This window comes from Amblyraja radiata, chromosome 8, assembly GCF_010909765.2.
Source record: "Amblyraja radiata isolate CabotCenter1 chromosome 8, sAmbRad1.1.pri, whole genome shotgun sequence".
Classification (NCBI taxonomy): domain Eukaryota; kingdom Metazoa; phylum Chordata; class Chondrichthyes; order Rajiformes; family Rajidae; genus Amblyraja; species Amblyraja radiata.
Genome location: NC_045963.1, coordinates 40,408,237 through 40,422,581, shown reverse-complemented (window position 1 = coordinate 40,422,581; position 14,345 = coordinate 40,408,237). Strand labels below are relative to the sequence as shown.

Here is a 14,345-nt window from a genome sequence, read left to right as displayed (position 1 = left end):
TAATGGAGAGGGTCTTTGGGTTGCAGGATGGATTGGCATACTGGCTGAGGTGATGAAATCCCCGCATGTTATCCAGGCCTCGCATGCTGCAAGAGCTTTGGCAAACCTTGACAGAGACACCATGGAAGAGAAGTACGAAGATGGAGTATATATCCTTCATCCTCAGTACAGAACAAAGTAAATGGTGCAGAGATATCGTCGTTTGAAAATAATCACCCTGCATTTTTTTGTGACAGTATTGCATGCCAACACCGCTAACATGACGTGTTATTAATCGTGCTTAGCTAATGGATAATGTAAGTGAGTGAATCAGAACATTTAGTAAGTCTAAATGCACTAGTTCAGATATTATATTACAAGTTAGTGTCTCTAAATTTGGGTATATTGATGGGGAAAAAATGTTGATAAATCTAGCTTAATTTGTAATTGATATGCGTACAGGCAATTTGTCTACAAAAAAGCACAGGCCTGAATATCTATGTAGCTGGTTAACTGACTTTGAAAGAACATTGTGCCATTCTGCTCCCAGTAGGTCATTGCTTTGTAACTTAGTTCAGTTCCTTTAACATATTTATCCCATAATTCACCTCGGTACCAGAGTATGGTCGCCCCATTACAGAAGAGATGTGTAGTTTTTGGAGAAATTAACGAATGCAGCCTGGATGAGAGGCGAGGTTGGACAAACTTGGATTGTTTTCTCTGGAGCGTTAGAAGTCAACGGGAGATCTGATAGGAATATTTGAAATTATGAGAAGCATAGATAGGGTAGACAATCAGAAAAATGACACAGCGCTGGAGTAACTCAGCAGGTCAGGCAGCATCTGTGGAGAACATGGATAGGTGACATTTTGGGTTTGCACCCTTTTTCCCAGGATGGAAATGTCAAAGACTAGAGTACTCGTGTGTTGTTAATAGACAGCACAAGCTGGAATTGTTCTCTTTTAAACATAGCAGATTGGAAGGAATGGATCACACTTGTGGACGATTCAAGAGTAAGGCGACGCAAAATGAAGGTAACCAGCAAAAGAACCAAAATGAGCAGCGAGTGTTTGGGGTCTTTGATGCACTGTTGGGCTCATAGTAGGGGTAAATTTAGTTGTAACATTTGTAGGGGGAGCTGGATGTTGTCTAACAGGAAATAATTTGCAGGGAATGAGTAGGGAAGTGTTATGGCTGGATTGTTACTCAGAGCTGGTATAGACTCTATGGTCCTTATGGCCACTTTCCATGCTGTAACCATTCTGTGAATGGTTTTCTATCCGCGATGTGCCGATGCAATTCCTTTAAAAACAGTGCTTGTGCGGTGTTAATCATTAAGGGATTTTCTAATGCTGATAAATTGAGTCTTCCGGTTACAACTTTTGAGTTATTTCCTTCAACCTGTCACGTTTTGTCAAACATTTTGCAGCGTTGGTGCAAGTATAGTACCGACACTGATCTGTTTTTATCTTCAGTCAGCCAATCAAAGCAGACGTTCTTTTTATTCATGGCCTGCTGGGAGCAGCTTTTAAAACATGGCGGCAGAAGGATTGCAGTGACATGGAGGATAAGAATGGCGATTACACGGAATGTTGGCCGAAGGTACCAATGAAACCTGTCTGGATTATTGGCTTTAATGTCTTTTGTTGCAGCCATTTTCCTCCACTGCTTCCAACCCTCCTTCCCACCTCCCCCATTCTGTCCTTTCCCAGCCCCCACCCCCCACCTCACCACTTCCATTATCTCCTTGGTCCTGCCTATAAGTAATACAGTATTTCGACATGAAATGCACACAATTTGGTAAAAATAAATCCTTTATTCCATGATGATTGTGGTTGAATCACTGTCAGGCAGTATAGATTTGAAAGGCAGTGGAGAAGTACTAAGATTGTGGGTCTGAGCAAAAAGCAACGTGCTGGAGGAACTCAGCGGACCAGTCAGCATCCATGGAGGGAAATGGACTGATAATGTTTCTTCAGAACTGACCCGAGTTCCTCGATCAGTATTGTGTTTTGCTCAAGATCTGCAGTCTCTTGTCTTGGGATTGATGGACTGCCAGAAACTCTCTGCAAAGGCTTTACTCATGATCAACCCATCCAGTCCAGTTATTAATCTAATCAACCTCCAATATTATTTCTGAACAAAATGTATCAAAATAGATCATTTCACATTTCCAATGTGAAACTGCATTTGCCTTATCTCTGCCCATTCACTTAAACCATCCATATCCCTGATTCAAAGTGCCCCGGGGTACTATGTGGTCTCTCTTATAGAACAGGCTTATCTATGTCTTGCACCTCTAATACCCAAGAGCAAAACCATTAAGTTTGTTGCTGGCTAATATTCTGGTTTTCCTTAAGAAACGTAGTAAAATAATTATTATATTGTACCTTTGTTCATTCCAAAATGACTGCTTTAGAGTCGTGTTATCATACAAAGGTTGACACTGGGCCACTGTTTCTGCATTAATAGACAAAGCCAAGTATGCACCTCATTCTCCATAGGGCACTTGGATCTCCAGTCACTGAGCTGGGTGTCATGACTTCAATTTGACCAAAACATTGCACCCTATGACTAATTCCCATCAGGATCCCATCACCCAGTGGTTGCTGGCTGTCACGAGTTCCAGATTAGTCAGGAGATGCTAGGGTAGGTGACCAAAACGTTTTAAATATTCTTGTAAGGAGGAAAGTGTTTTGTGGGGGAGGGGAGAAAACTTCAGAACTTGTGGCCTGCAGACAGGAGAGATGACTGACAACAGTGGAGTAATACAATTTGGGGATGAGCAAGTGTCCTTGAGTGCCCGTACCTGGAAGATTACAGAAAGGCAGGGTGGTGCAGTGGAGGGATCCAAAGACAGAGATGATCATATTTAAGATCAGCGTATGAACAGGCATTGTACAGTGTACAGCGTACGAACAGGCATTTCGGCCCACCGAGTCCGTACCGACCAGCGGTCACCCTGTACACTAGCACTATCCTACATACTAGGGACAATTTACTGAAGCCAATTAACCTGCAAACCTGTACATCTTTGGGGTGTGGGAGGAAATCGGAGTACCGGAGAAAACCCACGCATGTCACAGGGAGGAAGTACAAACTCCGTACAAACTGTGGTCAGGACCAAACCCGGAACTCCGACGCTGTAAGGTAGCAACTCTTCCGCTGCACCACTGTGCCGCCAGTATGGGGAGTAGCATTTTGGTCGAGCTCAAGTTTATGAAGGTGGAGGAAAAAATTCACCTGGGGTTGCAATCACGTCCTAAAGTAAAAAAAGTCATGGGTTAGGATTTTGGCAGCAGAATTTGAGGCAGGTCCAAATCTGGTTTGCTACAGAGATAAGTTAGGTCATCAAGTTACCAATATTTCAAGTTATAAAATTAAATGCATGTCTTCGTCTTTGACCACATCACTAAAAATGTGAGATTTTTAAATACCGTAAATGTAGTCTTGTAGACAATTATTTTCAGTCGATCAATTAAACTGAGTATGGTGTGAGTTTAGAAACCGTTGTACAATTCTGATAGATTTTTTTCCGTTTCAACGGGTTTTTGATTTAATGTGTGCATATTCCTGACTTTTTTTTTTTTGCCCTCAGGCATGGTTGGCTGCAGATTGTCCCAATCTAAGGATATTAACAGTGGAGTACGACACTCAGCTCAGTGACTGGAGATCCAAGTGTCCTGTGGAGAATGAGAGGTATATATGTGGCTTTGTCTATTAATGCAGAACTGATGAGAATTTGCATGCATATAAATCCATATCATGTTCTGATAATGTCTCCAAGGTACTGGCACCAGTAGCTGCCTTTCAAGTGTGGTTATTGGCATTGATGCCAGCAAATGATTGAAGATCTGTCTTGGAGATAATGCTTGAGAAAGGAACTTGGGAGAGCTCCCTAATCTTCTTTGAATTATGCATTTGCAGCCTCCTGAACTCAAAGTAAATCTTATTGAAATGTTGAAACAGTAGCTCTTCTGACAGTGCAGAACATCTGAATGGTTGGATTAAATTGACCAAGTCTACAATCTTCTGCCCCAAGTTTCCTACCTACTTGGAGTCGAGGATTTGCAACATCACGTTTCAGCTAGACAAGATGTTAGCCACATTTGTAGTACTATATACAATTCTAGTTGCCCTACTATAGGAAGGATGTCATTAAATTGGAAAGGGTGTAAAACAATTTGTCAAGTCAAGTCACATTTATTTATATAGCACATTTAAAAAAACAACTCTCGTTGGCCAAAGTGCTTTACATTTGTTATAAGAATAGCACAACAAAACAGACTACATACATATATACATGTAGCCCTCACTCAGAGGACGTCAGGAAAGGCTTTGGAGTATAGATAAGTCTTTAGTCTTGACTTAAAAGAGTCGATGGAGGGGGCAGTTCTGATGGGAACGGGGATGCTGTTCCACAGCCTAGGGGCTGCAACCGCAAAGGCACGGTCGCCCCTGAGCTTATGCCTAGACCGTGGGATATTCAGCAACCCCAAGTCGGCCGATCTGAGGGGCCTGGAGGTGGAGTGGTGGGTGAGAAGACTTTTTATGTAGGTGGGGGCAAGCCCATTGAGGGCTTTGTAGACATGGAGGAGTATTTTGAAGTTTATACGAAACCGCACAGGGAGCCAGTGGAGAGAGGCCAGGATCGGGGTGATGTGGTCCCTTTTTCGGGTGCCCGTCAGGAGTCTCGCTGTGGCGTTTTGGACCAGTTGCAGGCGGGACAGGGAAGATTGGCTGATGCCAGTGTAAAGGGAGTTGCAGTAATCTAGTAATTTATGAGGATGTTACCAGTTCTGAAGAGTTGTAAGAATAGGTTGGGACTGTATTCCCGGAAGTGTAGGAAGCCGAAGTGTTTAGTTTAGAGATACAGGGCAGAAAAGGGGTCTACGTCCGGCCGAGTCCATGCCGACCAGCATTTTAAAGCAATTCATACGGTCGACACTTTATGTCAATGACCTTTCGTCAGAATATAAAATAAAAAAAATTGCAGATGCTGTAAATTTGAAAGCTAACTTGCCTTGCATTTTGTTTTGATCCAGGAAATCCTTGGCCTACAGAGGCCGGGAGCTACTGACTAAACTGAAGGCTGCGGGTGTTGGGGATAGGCCGGTGGTGTGGGTGGCACATAGTATGGGAGGTAAGGACTTTATAACATCAACAGCTTTTTATCTCTTTGGCATCATTGCCAATCCATAGAGCCCCTTTTAATCACAAAACCATGATGGATTAGTGCAAGTGGAAGCTCATCCGGTGGACTCTTCGTTCCATTCCTCAACTCCATCTCCACAGCTCTAGTTTCTTACCCCTCCACCCACTCCCTTGTTTTATATTAGTATTAAATCTGCTTTTGTAACCCGCTCAGCACTGTTATAGCAACCATGTTTTTTAAATGTTCTCACTCAATAGTGTTATATAGAAAGTGGTCCTGAGCTTCTAGAAAGTGACCCTGAGCTACTATCTACCTCACTAAAGACCCTCAGACTATCTTTAATCAGACTTTACTGGACTTTTATCTTGCATTAAACATTATTCCCTTCATTGTGTACCTCTACACTGTGGATGGCTTGGTTGTAATCATGTATAGTCTTTTCACTGACTGGTTAGCATGCAACAAAAAGCTTTTCACTACCTCGTTACACGTGACGATAAACTAAACTAAGATACGCAATGAAACACCAGTAAAGGGAGGTACCCATTTGATAACCCCAATGATATATTGGCATCTACACGCCTAGTTTTTGTTGTCCCACTGTTTAACTGTACAGGTGCACAACCTTTTATCCGAAAGCCTTGGGACCAGACACTTTTCGTAATTCAGAATTTGTCGGTCTTCGGAATGGAATTTTTTTAGCGTAGATTTTAATGGCTGGCTCAGTGGTAGAGTGCTCGGCTCATATCCGCAAGGTCGCGAGTTTGCGCCTTGATCCTGGCAGTTACTCGATCGCGAGTTTGAGTCTTCAATGTCGTTTTTTCTTGCAGAATAAATGTTTGTATGAAATACAGTGTAGGAGAGGTGTACTGACTGTGTGGGCAGAACTTTGGAAGTGATTGCCCACCAGTCTAAAAAGCCGCCGTGTCTCCCTGTCCCTGGGATAGCAGGGGGCGATCAAACAGCACAATACCCCCCTCCCTCTCCAACTCCAGAGGAATCCGCTCCCCGATGGGCCGCTACCAAAGATCATAGAGGAGCTCCTCTATGATCTTTGGCCGCTACAGCAACAAGTGGCAGTTCGCCCACAGCCCGAGCTGCGCCCCCTCATCCGCCACCCCAAGAACAAGACGTACCTTGCACACCATCAGCTTCTGCCCCTACGTGTTCCTCTGGAGTTGGAGCGGGGCTGGGCTGGAGTTGCTGCTGGCTGTGGGTCTCTGGGATCTCCGTGCTTGCAGTGGGCCTGGGGGTCGGTGGGCGGCGGTGGACCTATGGACTTACCTCCGTGGAGCTAGCCAGCTTCGGAGCGTGGAGAGTTGCGGCGGCAAGCTGCTGCGACCCGGCTCCGGTGGATGGTGACACCGGGAGCTCGCGGGTCTCCGGTGGGAGACTGCTTTGCGGGGCACCGGCAGCGGCGACTTCTCCCGCCCGAATTACGGGGTTGAGAGCAAACATCATAGAGGTTGAGAGTGACCTGGAGGGGGGCCTTACAACGCCCGGCGCGGCTGTAAATTGCCGCGGACTTGCTAGCGCCCGCCGGGGGCTCCAACATCAAGACCGGGGCAGGGCCCTACATCTCCCGGCGTGGCTTTGAGTGGCCGCTCCCCGATGGGCCCCTACGACGCCCCGAGCTGCGCCCCGTCATCCGCAACCCAGGTTCCTCTGTAGTTGGAGTGGGGCTGGGCTGGGCTGCTGTTGGCTGTGGGTCTGTGGGATCTCCGTGCTTGCGGTGGGCCTGGTGGTCGGTGTCGAATTGGTCCTGACACGGTCCTGCTGCAATCGCCGACGTGAAGACAGTGCAAAGCCCCCGCGCCGGTGCAATGGGCGGGGAGCTGGAGAGGGGAGGGAAGGGGTCACACACGTGGCCGGGAAGCAGAGGGGTGTAGGTGGGGTGATACTGAAGCGAGCGACAATCTGCTGCTGCCTGCCCCGCGGAGTTAAAAAGTTCCCACGCAAGACTCACGAAACACTGTATATCGTGAGTCTACCGTGGGAACGTTTTAATTCAGCGGGCAGGCAGCAGCATATTGTCAATTATTAACCCTCCCGCGCAATATACCCTCATCTTCTCTTTTATGAATGGGGATTTAGTTCCCCTTTCTTCGAGGACCGACCGGAGGTTCCGCTGTCACCTCTGCGGGCCGCCCTCGGTGAACGTTTTCAAGGACCTTTCTTCAAGGACCGAAAAAATGGCCGCTATTCGGAGGTTTTCGTTATTTGGATCTTCGGATAAAAGGTTGTGCACCTGTATTAACGCATTTTAGATTCTCTGGGATTGGGTTTCATGGTTAAACATTTACCTTGTATTTTGGCATTGAACTTGGTTCTCTTGTGCAGGGATTGTGGGAAGAACTGAGCTGTGCTCCATTTTGTCTTTCAACATGGGTAACACTTCATTCTGTGGGAATGGAACTTTACTCTAGTGAACATGCCCTTCAGAGCTAGGCTAAACATGCCTGGTGCCAACGGCCCATAGAATCAAAAACAAGTTTGTTAAACACAATGAAGAGCTTGTGAACTCAAGGTTACTCCTAGACACTCTAATCATCCTACATAGATAGAGAAGCCTGTTTTTCAGAAAGTTACTGAATGTTGGATCAGAATAGTCAACCCTGTAAACAAATGTACGTGACTAACCTTGCTTTGATGCTATCAAAAATGATATAAAGACACTATGCTTTGAATCTGTGGAACAGTCTTTTGCTTATCTGTTCTCCTTGACTGACAAGTTATTGTTAACAAAGAAGTTAACTGTCACTCGCGTCTTGCACAAATTATTCCGACACTTGGTTGAGTGCTTATTCTGGCGTTATAGCACAAGTGCTTTGTTTTAATAGTAATTCAGCATGTATGAGTGTAACTAGCAAACTCCATTTCTGTTGTCCCTGCATTTAACTTTTGCAATATTTTTCAATTGCAGGCTTGCTGGTCAAAAAGATACTTTTAGATGCTTCAGAGGATCCTGAAATGAAGTCAGTGGTTCAGAATACCCAAGGGATTGTATTTTACAGTGTACCTCACAGTGGATCTCACCTGGCTGAGTACTCTGTGAATGCTCGTTTCCTACTGTTCCCTTCTGTTGAAGTCATGGAGTTGAGTAAAGGTGAGATTGCCTTGTCTCATCAAATTCTGGTTTTGTTCTGTCGGTCACTATGCACATCATTTGACGGTTGAATTTTGAGCCCCATATCTGAGGGGGCTTGTGCTGGCGTTGGAGAGCGTCCAGAGGTGGTTTATGAGAATGATCCCAGGGCTGATTGGGTTAACGTAAGATGAGCGTTTGACGGCACTGTGCCTGTACTTGCTGGAGTTTTGAAAGATATGGGGGGACCTCATTGAAGCTTACCAAATATTAAAAGGCCTGGATAGAGTGGATGTGGAGAGGATGTTTCTACTAGTGGGAGAGTGTAGAGGACACAGCCTCGGAATAAAAGGACGAACCTTCAGAAAGGAGATGAGGAGGAATTTCTTTAGTCCGAGGGGGCTGAATCTGTGGAACTCATTGCCACAGATGGCAATTGTCACATAGAAAACTGAGTTGCAGGGATGTGGATCATAGGCAGGCAGAAGGGATTTTATTTTAGCGTAATGTTCGGCAGACATTGTGGGCCGAAGGATTTGTTACTGTGCTGTACTGTTCTATGTTCTATGATGGGTTTATTGAAACGTAGAAGGGAGTAAACCTGAGCTGAGAATGTGCCTAAGGTGTGAGCCATCTGCTGTCCCAAGTGCTATCCCTGCAGTGATCCCACCATTGAATACTGGAGGGGAAAATGAAAGGATGGAATCAACAGCTTGAGAAATTGTGAGTTCAGATATGAGCAAGACAAGGTGGTGAAATTCAGTGGGACGAGTGTAGATAAGGCATGTTGGTCAGCATGGGCAGGTTGGCCTTAAGGGCCTGTTTCCACACTGTATGACACTGACTAGAGAATATGGAGGAAATAATAGGGAGAATTGGAAAAAAGGTGCTGACCAGAATCATTTTGTTTTTAATTTTTTGATCTTTTTAAAAGTTAGTAATATTAGTGCTACAACACTTTTTGGTAAAGTCACATCTGTTTGCAGCATTATTACTTAAATCTAATTCAGTTAATGATCTTCAGCCTTTTAATTACAAAGTATGTGCTCTAACACCAGAATAAGCGCTCAATCAAGAAAACGAAGCGCAAAGCCAAAGTACTATCTAAGCTGATTATGCAAACTTATGCTAAGGGAAATAATTAACTCCATATGTAATAATCAGCTACCTACATAATAACAAGCACATTTTTTTTAAAACTGATTGTGTAGATGCAAGTATATCATTGGGGTTATCAAGTGGTGTTCACAGGTGATTCGTTGAGTTGGGCCCACGACACCTCGGGAAGGCTCAACAGTTAGTTCTGGCGTCCCAGAACAACCCCCCTCAATACCTGCTCTCACCACCTATGCTACCAGTTTCTACTAAATAAAATAAACTATAGACGATTAATTTACTCTTGACAAATGATAAACAGTTCCACTTATTCTAACCCATCCAACTCGTAGCACCAGAAATATCACATATCAGTGATGTCAGTCTTTCATATATGGGATGTCCAAAGAATGCTGAAAATTCGCTTTTGCAGGATTTCCTTTTGTAATGTATTGAATTGGAATAATAAGCTAATTAGATTTGTCCACTAAAAGCAAGAACTGGTAGAGATTAATTGTCTGTGGTTAATTTAATTTTCAATATTCTCTTGTAGATTCGCCGTCTTTGACAGAACTGAATGATAATTTCACCAAGTTGATAAAGGAACAAGAAGTTAACGTTCTGAGCTTTGGAGAAAAGCTACCAACAAACATTGGCAGTATGATCAAACTACACGTGGTACCTCTCAATTCAGCAGGCAGGACTCTCACTTAACTTTTTTTCTGTGTTTCTAGTCGGGCAGCTTTTTAGTTTGCCAAACGAGCACCTGGAGAAAACCCATGCGATCAAAGGGAAAAGGAGCAAACTCTATACAGACAGCCCTCATATTCAGGATCAATTCCAGGTCTCTGGGACTTTTAGGCAGCAACTTTATGGCCAATGTACTGCCCCATAGTCTTGAACTGAATTAAAACATACAGTAGCTGTAAAGGGGGACATAGCGTCACTTAGGTGGTCATTTAAGACGGCTTGCAATAATGTGCTCGAACGAAGTACATATTTACCAGTCGGAATTATGTTCAAGAGAGCATTTACATATTATTTCTGCTTCAAATAAAGTCACAAATTAAACATATTCACCAATCAAGACATGATAAATACCACAATGACATGCAGCAAAATTATAATACAGTATCTCAACTCTTTTTACACGTTGCAATGAATGCAATTTCTATTATTTCCACTTCCAAACAAAAATGTGGTTGGATTATTCAGCGTATGATCAACCTCGGTGAGACCAAGCGCAGGCTTGGCGATCGCTTCGCACAACACCTGCACTCAGTTCGCAATAACCAACCTGATCTCCCGGTGGCTCAGCACTTCAACTCCCCCTCCCATTCCGAATCCGACCTTTCTGTCCTGGGGCCTTCTCCATGGCCAGAGTGAGGTCCACCGCATATTGGAGGAACAGCACCTCATATTTAGCTTGGGTAATTTACACCCCAGCGGTATGAACATTGGCTTCTCCAATTTCAGGTAGTCCTTCGTTTCTCCCTTCTTCCCCTCCCATTCCTAGCTCTCCCATAGCCTACTGTCTCCACCTCCTCCTTTCTTTTTCCGCCCCCACCTCGGACATCAGTTTGAAGAAGGGTCTCGACCCGAAATGTCTCCTATTCCTTCGCTTAATTGATGTTGCCTCACCCACAGATTTTCTTCAGCTTTTGTCCTCCACCCATTCACACAAGTTCTGTTATCCTACTTTCCTCACCCGCTCCCTACACATTAGGGGCAATTTTACAGAGACAAGTTAACCTACAAAGCAAATGCATCTTTGGGATGTGGAAGGAAACCCACACGCTTGCAGGGAGAATGTGCAAATTCAACACAGACGGTGCCTGAGGACTGGATCGAACACAGATCTCTGGCATGTGAGGCAGCAAGTCTACCAGCTGTGCCACTATATTTTGTTTTCCAACACACAAAAAATTAACATTGATAACTTAGGTTACTAAAAAAAAGAAACTATCCATTTTCAGTCTTAAATCTCTAAGTGACGCTATGTCCCCCTTTACAGCTACTGTATGTTTTAATTCAGTTCAAGACTATGGGGCAGTACATTGGCCATAAAGTTGCTGCCTAAAAGTCCCAGAGACCTGGAATTGATCCTGAATATGAGGGCTGTCTGTATAGAGTTTGCTCCTTTTCCCTTTGATCGCATGGGTTTTCTCCGGGTGCTCGTGTTTCCTTCCACATTCCAAAGGTGTGCAGGAATCTTTTTCAGACCCAAACCAAAACGTAATATTTTCCTTTTGTCCAGAGATTCTGTCTGATGATAGAACTTTATTAATCCCAGGAGGGAAATTGTGTGTGGGTACATATTATACACACCCGCACACACACAGTTATATATTCATATATAAATATACACTGTTGTTTTCTCGTTTATAACATTGTTTACCGAGTAGTAGGTTTACATATTCTGTTGTGCTGCTGCAAGTAAGGATTTCATTGTTCTAACTGGGATGTGAGAGAATAAAACACTATTGACTCGCGTCACTAATGTGTGGGATAGAACTAGTCTACGGGTGATTGGTGCTGGGGCGTTGACTCAGTGGGCCAAAGGGCCTGTTTCCACGCTGTATCTTTAAATTAAAATAAAAACACTAAAACCAGAGGGGTTCTAAAGAAGGGTCTCTACCCGAAACGTCACCCAATTTCTTCTATCCAGAGATGCTGGCTGCTGCATGGAGTTCCCTCGCACAATTAAAGCATGGAATAGTCTTCACCCTACCATAGTTACCCAACCAGCCGCAACTAAATTTAAGGTAGCTCTTTTTTTCTTAAGAACCCTTTTTTGCTTAAGTTCGTCAAGAGTCAAAAGAGTTTTATTGTCATGTGTCCCAGATAGGACAATGAAATTCTTGCTTGCTGCAGCACAACAGAATATGTAAACATAATACAGAACAGGAGATAAAAGTTCAGTGTGTCTATATACCATAGACCATATATATACACAATAAATAAACAGATAAAGTGCAATAGGCTGTTATTGTTCAGAGTTTGGAGTTTGGTGGTGGACCCTCAAACACATCTAGTTTAAATTCCATTTGGAATATTTTTGGAGAACCAGGAAGCCAAGAAGCAAGAGTTACTCCAGCTCCAGGAAGTGATTCTGCGTTGGTTTTCAGCAGTCGTGGCGAGGAGGCGACCGGTCAGCAATGGCGGCTAGATCTCCCACAGTGCAAAGGGAGGGAGAAAGTGCCCGGCGCCAACCAGTTGCCGTGGCAATTCACATGTGCACGGCGGCCGGTGATGTGCAGTCCGTGGCAGTGCGCATGTGCAAGGCGGCCGGCCGTGCCGGCAGATGAGGAGCGGCTGGGGACCCGGCGGCCCGGACACGGATGGCGGGCAGAGACGGAGAGTGACAGAGATAGAGAGGGGGGCCCGCTTAGAATTGAACGGCAGGTGTCCCGAGTGCTTGCCAAGCCGGACAGAATGGCTAAGGTTGCCCGGTGGGACTTTTGATGGCCATTGGTACCGGGCAACCGTTAATTTCGAGCCCTGTAGGTAGTGTACAAGTCCCACCTCAGGACTCCTCATCGTATAGAGTCGTACAGCAGGGCAACAGACCCTTCGGCCTAACCCGTCCATGCCGACCAAGTTGCCCTATCAAATCCAGTCTCATTTTCCGTATTTGGCCCTTATCCCTCGAAACCTTTTCCATCTATGTATCTGTCCAAATGTCATTTAAATGCCATTATAATACTTGCCTCAACTACCTCCTCTGGCAGTTCATTCCATATACCCACCACCCTCTCTGTGAATCGGCCCAAGATAAAGGAAAGAAGATGAACAAATTTCCAGGAAAATTGCATGAAATCCAGAAAATAATGATCTAGGTTAATGACACTTTTAGTGATGTTCCAGAATGAAATGGAGATATGAAAACTTTGGATTAAAACAAAATATATTTATTTGATGTGAGTTGTGTTCAACTAAGAGGATCAAGTGCGTGGGTATAATAGTACATTTGGGGAGACATGAGTTAATCAAAAACAGCATGCATTGATTTATTTTGTAATTTCAAAGTTGACAAGTGTTTTATTGATAGTTGTACACAATGGGGTTCAGTGAATTGGACTTGTAGAGGCCATGATTGTTGGAAGCTGCTTGAAAAAAACGGCTGGGAACAGATGACCTCAGGAAGAGTGGAGGATTTCACTAATTTCAAGAATCTAAGCATTTCTCCTTTTAGCACCTAGATACTAAGTGTAAACAGATAATCCGCTATCCAATCACAGGATTAGGTTCAGCATCTGTTCAACAGAACCTAGACCTAATGGCCTCAGAGAAGCCACAAGAACAGAACCCACCTGGATTCTTGCAGAAACCTAGACGTAATGGCACCAAGGTGTCACAAAAGCAGAAGCTACTTGAAGTTATTCCGGAAATCCAGACTCGATGGTACCAGCTAGGTGGACATGGACCTCTTGCACCTTATGTTTTGTCACCTCCGCCAGCTCGACCTTACTCACAGGCACTGTCAGCTATTTTGCAAAGCACCATCCATTAACCATTTCCCAAAGTATCCATATTCTTACACATTATCATTGGATGATCAGCCATAATCATATTGAATGGCGGTGCAGGCTCGAAGGGCCGAATGGCCTACTCCTGCACCTATTTTCTATGTTTCTACAACAACACGAATCCCCACCAGAAAGTGGTCCTCCACTTTTGCAATCACCTTGATTTTATTCATATGCACCACCAGACTCAGGAACAGCTTCTTCATCTCTGTTATTGGGTATCTGGACGGTCCTTCCTTAAGCTAGGATACTGTCCGATTCACCTCTACCTTAGTTTAAGAATAAGGGGTTGGCCATTTAGGACTGAGATGAGGAAAAACCTTTTCACCCAGAGAGTTGTGAATCTGTGGAATTCTCTACCACAGAAGTCAGTGGAGGCCAATTCACTGGATGTTTTCAAGAGAAAGTTAGATTTAGCTCTTAGGACTAACGGAATCAAGGGATGTGGGGAAAAAGCAGGAATGGGGTACTGATTTTGGATGATCAGCCATGATCATATTGA

At 44.4% G+C, this 14,345-nt stretch overlaps 1 protein-coding gene across 3 annotated transcripts in view; it reads left to right on the top strand.

Moving 5' to 3' along the window:
* Nucleotides 1–14,345, top strand: part of serac1 (serine active site containing 1) — a 36,047-nt gene that overhangs the window by 19,810 nt on the left and 1,892 nt on the right. For 2 of the 3 annotated variants that reach the window (XM_033025641.1, XM_033025640.1), the window contains exons 10-15: nucleotides 27–177; nucleotides 1,455–1,581; nucleotides 3,578–3,678; nucleotides 5,025–5,122; nucleotides 8,058–8,240; nucleotides 9,868–10,011. In XM_033025641.1, coding sequence (XP_032881532.1) covers nucleotides 27–177; nucleotides 1,455–1,581; nucleotides 3,578–3,678; nucleotides 5,025–5,122; nucleotides 8,058–8,240; nucleotides 9,868–10,011 — 804 coding nt within the window. The remainder of the gene's footprint in view (nucleotides 1–26; nucleotides 178–1,454; nucleotides 1,582–3,577; nucleotides 3,679–5,024; nucleotides 5,123–8,057; nucleotides 8,241–9,867; nucleotides 10,012–14,345) is intronic. The other variant, XM_033025642.1, reaches the window with a different exon arrangement.